At 46.6% G+C, this 9,774-nt stretch overlaps 1 protein-coding gene across 1 annotated transcript in view; it reads left to right on the forward strand.

Moving 5' to 3' along the window:
* Nucleotides 1-9,774, forward strand: part of klf7a (Kruppel like factor 7a) — a gene marked incomplete at both ends in the record, with an annotated part of 66,251 nt that overhangs the window by 44,593 nt on the left and 11,884 nt on the right. Inside the window, 1 exon segment of the mRNA XM_083632814.1 lies at nt 2,697-3,291. Within this exon segment, the coding sequence (XP_083488940.1) occupies nt 2,697-3,291 (595 nt within the window).

Here is a 9,774-nt window from a genome sequence, read left to right on the forward strand (position 1 = left end):
GATATTAGACATGAATAGACATGTGAATAATACAGGGATGAGTGGAAGACTCAATTACAACGTCAAAGACAACACGCTAAAGCCGTTTGCTCACAGTTGTCAAGTCAACAGAATAAAACGGAAACTTCCCATTACAACTTTCAAAATGAAAGTACCATTGCAACGTATGTTTTTTTGTGTGATCCGAAATCCCAAGTACCAAAGAGGAAATAAAGAAAACATTTGCAGATAAATATTTTAAATTAACATAATGTTATGCCTTCGAAAAGTCAATTTTGAGTCATGCAGTAATAAATTAGTGCTTTTATTCTGAAAGTAAAATCGTTTAGCTTCCGTATGGTTAGTAGCCACGAGAGCTCATTGTTTTCACATGAGTTTGCTGCGTTCAGTTGGGCTCAGTTGCTGTGACAAGTTGTGTAGTCTACCATCCCACAGTTGTGTAGTGTATGAACCCGTTTTTCAGTCATCATAAAGAGTCTTCAGGAACCGGTCGGGTAGTGTATACTCCCCAGTCTTTTCATAATCTGTGAAGAAGTTGTCTAGTGTATCCTAGGCATCAGTTTTTCCTCACCCTCGTTTGCTCCGCTCCATTAAATTGTAGGTGACGTGAGGTGAGTTTTCTACCAGGACATGATTGTAAACAAACATTGTGATTTGGTCTATAACTCATGGGTCAGCACATGTTATTCCCTTCATCATCTCTCCATGCCTTCAATATTTAATTGTGCTCCAAAACAAGAAATGAAATAACAAACACACACACACTCACTTAATTCGATTCACGGTTGAGTGGCTACAGCCATCAAGGAAGCAGTAGGGACCTCTCAGATAGTGCATCAAGCAAAAAAAAAAACGGGGAAAAAAGAGAAACGTTGAAAGCCTCCACAGAAGAAAAAAAACACACAAAAACATGTAGGCGTGTGCGGAGGGGGGAGGTCAGGGGTGAAGAGGCAGGGTGTGTTATCTTTGCCTCTCTCGTGGTACCGCTTTTTTAATTTGAGGTCAGTATGCAAAAACTGTAACAGTCAGAAAAACAACTCCAAATCCATGTTATTTTCCTCCAAGAAGAGGACTGAGAGGAGAAAGCATACTCCCTTAGCAACAGACTACCCCCCTCCATCAAAAGTAAGTGCAATTTTATTTTTAGAAGGTGCAAACAAGGAAGGGGGGTTGTAAGATAGTAAATGTCTCTGATGTGTTCAGTCTGTACGACCTTATTCCCGATAATGGAACTAGCTGCTCTGTCTGTCAGTGCCTATTTACACACAAATGAAGTGGCTCGTAGCGCGCGCCCAGTGGAGCCGCTCGCCTCCATCTCGGCTGTCAGAACGGGTTAGTGGCTACAAGCGAAACACAACAGCCGCCGCTGTCCTGTTCAAACGTAATAGCTTCATCCTCGGACTCGGAGTGCCTCTTTCCCCCCTTACGAGCTCTCCACTCCGAACGGTGCCAGCCTGTTGGGGTGAGGTAATAGACTTCTCAGGATGCCAGTTTGCACAAGTCGGGGATGCGGCCTTTTATTTGCCCTGCGGGGGGAGACGTGTTTGGAGTAATAGGGACGAAGCAGACCAGAACTACAGCTGAATAAATCTTCCCATCTGGCTCAGTGGGACGTGGGGCACGCATGGCTTGTCAGAGCTCTATAAAATGTTTGATAGGAGTTCTGTTGGGTTTAGGCCCGTCTCCGCTCTCCTCCGCGGCGTTCCCGCTCTCCTCCGCGGCGTTCCGCACTACAGCGGCTGCAATCAATCAGTGTGTAATCAGCCGTCTTGCAAGAGCTGCCAGGTAATCCCGGCCCTCTTGGTGGCCGTGTGTGTGTGTGTGTGTGTGTGTGAGTGTGTGTGTGTGTGTGTTTGTGTGTGTGTGTGTGTGTGTGTGTGTGTGTGTGTGTGTGTGTGTGTGTGTGTGTGTGTGTGTGTGTGTGTGTGTGTGTGTGTGTGTGTGTGTGAGTGGACGACACCATGCAGATTCTCTCTCCACAGCGTGTAAAGACATCAGAGATTAGTGGGGTTTCGTTTGGAGCGGTTGGTTCAGAACAAAGATGAGCATTTTCAACTCAGCAGCACAAACGCCGCCTGTCTGTGACTGTACATTACCAGTCGAAGGTTTGGACACATGCATTTTCTTTATTTTTATATTATTCTGCGACAAAAAAGTGTTAAACGAATCCAAGTCTAAGAAACAAATTTCAAGCATTTAAGCATAAGCCTTTAGTTCAAATTGGCTTTAAGATCATGACAAACTAGGGTGCCCAGCTAGTGCAGTGATAGATTCCCTGCAGGTTCGAGCCCCCGTGTTACCTCCGGCTCGGTCGGGCACGATTGGCCGTGTCTGCTGGTGGGAAGCCGGATTAAGGGTATGCGTCCTGGTCGCTGCATTAACTCTGGTCGGTCAGGGCGCCTGTTTGGGGTGGAGGGGAACTGGTGGCAATAGTGTGATCCTCCCATGCGTTATGTCCTGCCGGTGAAACACCTCACTGTCAGGTGAAAAGAAGCGGCTGGCGACTGCACGTGCAGGCGCCAGCAGGGGGAATTGGCCAAGTACAAGTGTGGAGAACACAGGGGGGAAATCCATAAAAAAAGGCCTGCAGTACATGCAGCTGTGTCCAAAGGTTTGACTGGTAGTGTATTTCTGTGTGAGCATAGATCTTCTAAATTGAGATGTAACCCCATCTCTTCTCCCCTTCTCTCTCACAGACCTGTCTAGAACTGGAGCGCTACCTGCAGACAGAGCCCAAGCGTCTGTCGGAGCTCTTCGACCAAGACCTGGAGGGCCTGCTTACCCCGGCCTACCTGAAGGAGGACAGCGAGGAGGAGCTGTCAGACGCCCTGCTCCCCGGCCTGCCCCTGCTCCCCCAGCCCCCCAGCCCGCCCCGGGCGCTGCTCTGCCCGGCCGCGCGTAAGAGCCTCCCCTCCCTCAAACCCAAGGGCCAGGGGCTGGAAGGGTCAGGCGCGGAGGGCTTCCACCAAGCCGTCACCTCCCTGACGCCCCCCTCGTCCCCGGAGCTGGGACGCCACCTGGTCAAACCCAGCCAGACGCTGACGGCCTCCGCAGACGGGACGCTCACCCTGAAGCTGGTGGCCAGGAAGGTGGGGCTGAGCGCGGCCCGGCTGGTGGCGGCGCACACCCTCCCTGTGCGGGTGAAGGAGGAGGAGGAGGGGGTGGCCTGCGGGATGGAGGTCGGGGAGCTGCCCGAGAACAAGAAGAGGATCCACCGCTGTCAGTTCAACGGCTGCAGGAAGGTGTACACCAAGAGCTCCCACCTCAAGGCCCACCAGAGGACGCACACAGGTGACAATTACACACATAGTTCAAGTCAGACTTAAAGGCGAATTCAGTTCTTCTTTCAACATGGACCTTATTTCAGCATATTTAATGTTAAAGTCGAGCTGAACCCATTTTTTTTTTTTTTTTCATTTGAGTTCAAATACCTGGGTATTCAGTTCACCTATTTATTAATGTATGCAAAGAAAATCACAAAAATCTAATTTCTTTACTTTTTCACAATTTTGCACATCAAAAGTTCGTTTTTCAAGATTTCATTCATAACAGTAATCTACAATTTCCTGACGTCACATAGTACTATCAAATTTCTACCCCATTTCAACCAATCATATCACGACCAAGCACGACATGGCAGCTGTCAATCAATCTTTATTTCAGGAGAATTTTCTCCTCCAAATGAAGGAGAAAATGGCGCGTAGTGTCTGTAATCTGGCAGAATTTCTAGCCCATAAACAAACTACTAACTTGGCCAATTGTATGTAACATACAAAATAAAGCAAACGGTAATGTAAGAATGCAAAGAAATGTAACTGGCTCGTTAAACTTGCATTCCAGGATAACGTTAACTAAGGGGTCGCCCCTCGGAGATTCCAGGCAGGCAGGCAGCACTCGTGCATCGGATTGTCCACTCCGCTCCACACAGAAGCAGCTGGCTGCCTGGTACTCTGCGGATCCCACTCGCACAACACGCTGAATCCCACTCGATTTGGGCGCGGAACACGCCAGGATTGGCCAAAGCCAAATCTAGTCCCCAAAATTGTCAAATCAAATCATCGACATGCTACTATGGCCCGCCTTTCAACCTGTCATCTCAGACAAGTTTTGTTTTTCAGTCTGAAACGTGACTCCGACACACGCGCCACTTGGGCTCCATTGGGTTCATCTCGTCTTTAAAGTAGTCACCCAGAACAAAAATGTCTCAGATTGATGCAGTACTGGGCTAGAACACGCCGCGCAATGGTCTGGAACAGAGGCCGTAGGGGCATGTTGCAACCGTGCATGTACGTCCTGTAAAAAGCTTATTTTCTGTCACGCACCGGCTCATATCCGCAAATTATACTTGACGTATCCGCGAGGGTCCGTGTGGCCAAGTGACGTCACACCAGCTGACACGTCCCTCTGCGAGGCTGCCGTGCACAACCCACATTTTGTAACTATGGGGGAGCGGTTGGGGCGGACAAAGTGGAGATTTTAATTGTCACTTCTCTTCTCTCTACAAGAGAAACAGAGATATAAATTATGGCTAGTTTTTTATATTTTCAGGATTGGTGGCATCATCAAAACCTATTTCTATCTATCTATCTATCTATCTATCTATCTATCTATCTATCTATCTATCTATCTATCTATCACAATTCATAGATAAAATAACTTCAGGAAAAGTGTACAAAATGTGCAACAGAAAACGATAAGAAATGGACACAAAAAGTCCCTATAATCTTTGGCACGAGCAGTAAGCTTGTGGCCTGTGGATATGGCCTGTGGATATATTACCAAGTTAGATTAAAAAAATGTGATGATTTAAGAAAAGCCATGCAGCACCCCTATCTTCCTCTTCCCCCCTAAGTACGGCCGCGTGCCAAACCAGGACGGACCCTCCTTGTCAAGGTTCTTCTCAAGCAGGACGGGGGAGGGGTGAGGGACCATAACTCTCCCTCTCTTCCATCTCAATCCCAAAGCACTCAGACCCCTGTCGGCAAGCTGTCCTCTGTCTGAGTAACTGCCCGCTGATGGATGGATCGACCTGGATAGGCCGCCATTTCCCCGTTTTATTTCCAGCCTTCCCGTCCTCTACGCATTCTATGAGACTAGGTCAGTGGTTCTCAGTCTGGGGTCGGAGCCCATCGGGGGAACGCAAGATGATTTTTTTTCTATTTTTTTTTCCCGGGAGGTCATAGGATCATTTCAAGACCATGAAAAAAAAAAATCCGATATAAAAACAAGTTTATGTTTATATTGTTGTTGAGATAGATTCTTTATTGTCTTCTCAGAGGACATTTGTTTCCACAGCCTGTACTGTACCCATACAAAAACATCCAACCGTAATATACAAATATGGACGTAGCCACTGTGACGTGACGTCACCCACTGGTTTGTGGACTTGCATTTTTAAGAACCAAGTTTGGTATTTTGATCGTCGCCATTTTTTTTTCTTCTTTTTTTAGCCAGAAGCAGTTAGTGCGAGACCAGGGGTTTCCCACAGAGCCACAGCGCCGCCTGCTACTGTACTGTATTGGTCCGTGATCGACGAGCTGAGCGATCACTGGATGCGCAACCTCACCTGTCAATCATGCACCAAAGCATAGTCTGCTTTGTCTATTTTATTGTCTATTTCTTACTCTAGATTGGACCATAATTTACAAAATGAACATCATGCTGTATTGAAGAAGACTTGAAACTAGTGATTGAGACGATAAACTCATTAGGAAAGTGTTTACTGAGGTCATAAATCAAGGGGAATTTAGGTTCAATTCCCCATAGACTTCTATACAATCAGACTTATTTTTGCAGCCAGTAGTCGCCCCCTTCTGGTCATTAGAAAGGATGCAGGCTTAAGGCACTTCCGCATGGCTTCATCTTTCAGCCCCGGAGGTTGTCCCTTGCATCCAACAAATACAAAGACATGGAGGGGCACAAAGCCAGTCAAAAACACAGAACAAAGCCCTAAGAAAGGGGGGGGGGACAGGAGAAAAAGAGCATAATAAGTCACAAGGGCAGCAGTCCATTTTACTGTAGCTTATTGAGGGCAGTGATGGCAGAGGGCACAAAGCTCTTGCTGAAGCGTGCCTTTTTACAAACCAGGCATCTAGTGTTTATCTACGACCGCATTGGACTAGTGTAAAGCATGAGTAAAGGGCGTGGCTGGGGTTGGCTGCTATGATGATAAGATCTTCCTGCCTCAAGGCTTCCTGCAATAGACCCTTTTCATGGGGGCCATTTTGTGTCGAAAAGGCAGGGTAAACACAGGTGTGAACAAAACACTAATGAGGGTTTTCATCTTCCACGATTGCAGTTGGAAACCCTCATTAGTGTTTTGCCCGCACCTGTGTTTACCTTGCCTTTTCGACACAAAATGACCCCTGTGAAAAGGGTCTATTGGAGGAAAATAACTGGAAAAGGGAAAATAGATGCCATTGGTTGGTGTTGCTGTTCGCCTTCCGATAGTATTGACGACAAGCATGTTTAGTTTCGGTTCATTTGGGCAGGTGAGAGTGATGCCGTTCAGACTCGGGTGGCACCAAATAACGGCACAGAGTCAGAGACTTGTGAAAATAGGAGTCTCAGTCCTCTTCCAGGGTAACTGTGGCTTAGGGAGCGTCTCAGTCCTCCTCCAGGGTAACTGTGGCTTAGGGAGCGTCTCAGTCCTCCTCCAGGGTAACTGTGGCTTAGGTAGCGTCTCAGTCCTCCTCCAGGGTAACTGTGGCTTAGGTAGCGTCTCAGTCCTCCTCCAGGGTAACTGTGGCTTAGGTAGCGTCTCAGTCCTCCTCCAGGGTAACTGTGGCTTAGGGAGCGTCTCAGTCCTCCTCCAGGGTAACTGTGGCTTAGGTAGCGTCACCATACCACCTATGTGAAACGACCTCAAAACACAAGGTGTTATGGGTATAAGCAGACACATGCTGACATCTGATAGCCAACAATTCCTCATGCTTGGAAAGCCTAGAGATAAAGCCCAGCCACAAAAGAAACTGAAGGGGCCGCAGTCTAGACTATAGACTGTGTCTAGACTAGACTGGTCTAGACTGGTGCTCATATTCAGCTCTTTCTTCAACTGTTCTTAAACTGGTATGAACTGCAGAGAAGGTCAATTACAGCAAACAGTGCAGACAGGTCCATCATGCAATAGCTCCAGGGACTGGAGTGTTTTGACTCCCCACCGCCATCAAACTCTGTGACCTGGCAGGATGACAGCTGACCACAGGTTGAGGTGTCAAGCTGCCTGTGGAGCAGAGGACACGGCCATGCCATCATTGATTTCCCCGGTGTGACTCATGCAGCCCCTGTGACTGCAAACTCCATGCCAACTGGGAGAGCGCTGTATGAGCAAAGAGCCGGACAGGAGTGTAAAAAAACAGACATGGACTGCCTCTGGAGATGCGTAACAGATGTTTAGTCTGTGGACTCAAGACACCAGACACGAAAAGTGTGCTGCACCACTTTCCACACAGGTTTCTGAGTTTATCAAAATCCACGGGCCATGAGAATGCGCATACTGTATGCAGTTGCATGTGTTGTGGCAAAAAATATAATTTTGGTGACATTTTATTTAGAGCTTTTTTGGGCTTACACAGATTTCTACATCTAAATATACACAGCGTTTTATACAGTTGGTCCCTGATCTTAAAGCCCTCCTCCTCCAGTCAGTGTTTCTACCTGTTTAACAGTGTTCTTTTTCAAATGTTCTATGAGCGCCTGCTGTATTAATCGCATGTCATCTGATTCTGTGCTATGCTATTTATTTCACACACTGGGATCTCAACAACCAGGCAACAGATCTCAAAACAGGTGGTAGCATTGAAATCAGCGTGACTCGTAGGCTACATGCTCAGGCTAGTGTTTCAGTCACGTCAGTGCGTTTTGAGCCCGACGTACAGTACAGTAGCTTACAGCAACAAGCAGCGGGCTTAGCTAACTGCTAGCTCGTCCTGAGTCAGAATCATAATCGATTTGACTATGACTAATAGTTCCACTTATAGTCATACATCGTTCCATTCTAGCAACTAACTTACATTTCTGAACTTGAGCTGTTATTGTAAAAAAAAACTATTTGGCAAACAGTGTGGCTAATCAACACATTGTCAGGACATGACTCAGAAACATATGAAATGTCTTCAAATGACCAAATAAACTGGAGGGGGGCTTATGACATTCCCCCCTCATGCTATATGATGACATTCCCCCTCATGCTATATGATGACATTCCCCCCTCATGCTATATGATGACATTCCCCCCTCATGCTATATGATGACATTCCCCCCTCATGCTATATGATGACATTCCCCCCTCATGCTATATGATGACATTCCCCCCTCATGCTATATGATGACATTCCCCCCTCATGCTATATGATGACATTCCCCCCTCATGCTATATGATGACATTCCCCCCTCATGCTATATGATGACATTCCCCCCTCATGCTATATGATGACATTCCCCCCTCATGCTATATGATGACTTCCCCCCCTCATGCTATATGATTGCTCCCATGCTACTAAAAGGTGCTTTGGATAAAAGCATCCGGCAAATGGCATCTGCTGTGTTGAATGGAAGTGACAAAGGAGGAAATGTAGACATAAAGCGATAAAAGAAAACACAAAAGCTTTGACAAAACGGCACGGAGGCTGGCAAAGAGGGTGACGCCGAGTGAAACAAAGAGTATAAGAAGGCAGGAGAGGGGACCGGGGGAGGTACGGAGAAAGACCCTCTTCAGAGAAAGAGAGAAGTGCCACGGGCTCCCCCATTCACTCAGCCATTATCCCGACAAGTTTAAAGATGTCATTACCCAAATCCTCTTTTTCTTAGTTGTTATTTCCATAAATTACAGAGGGAGAAAAGGCTATGATTTAATCTGGAATTAGAGTTGAAATGAGTTGAAATGACAGTGCCCCGTAGAGCTTTCTGTGAATAGGCTTATAGCAGATAAGGAATGGCACAATTAGATTTTGGGCAGGGGTGAGGGAACGGGTGAAACATGAGGCCTGTTGGGTTATTCTGCCCTCTCTCTCTCTCTCTCTCTCTCTCTCTCACTCTCTCTCTCTCTCACTCTCTCTCTCTCTCTCTCTCTCTCTCTCTCTCTCTCACTCTCTCTCTCTCTCTCTCTCTCTCTCTCTCACTCTCTCTCTCTCTCTCTCTCTCTCTCTCTCTCTCTCTCCTTTCTTTCCCTATCAACCTGCCCCCCCCCCCCATGTTCCTATCTCTGTCTGTATGTTCTGCCTCTAACTTGCACTCTTCTCTAGGGATGGCAGTTACCGATATAAGCAATATTAACATTGCTGTTATGGCCGATAACCGATATTTACCGATGTTGATATGATCTGTATAAAAACAAGTTTATATGATAATCACATTTTGTACATACTGAAAAACACATATAAACACTGTGAATTTGAAAAAAGTAATGTCTTCCTTTTATTTCCAAAACATTTGGAAAAGCCCATACATCTTAGACTTACCGCATTGGTTCCTCTCAATATGAAAATGTTGGCAGATATTGATAAGCGTTATTAACGTTGCTGTTATTTTGCTCATCGGACCGATACCGCTAAAAATGACTAAGAACGGCCGATACGATATGATTGCCGATATATCGTGCATACTCTTCTGCCTTGCCACTCTCTCTCTCCCTCTATCTCATTCATTTTCCCTTTATCAAATTCAGTGCCGTCTCTCTGTCTCTCTAACATACTTTATTTCTTTATCAGATCCCCCTCTACTGTTTCCCCCCCTCTCTCTCCCTCCCTCTCTCTCTCTCCCTCACTCTCTCTTTCT

Source organism: Poromitra crassiceps, assembly GCF_964638095.1.
Source record: "Poromitra crassiceps genome assembly, chromosome: 3".
Taxonomy (NCBI): domain Eukaryota; kingdom Metazoa; phylum Chordata; class Actinopteri; order Beryciformes; family Melamphaidae; genus Poromitra; species Poromitra crassiceps.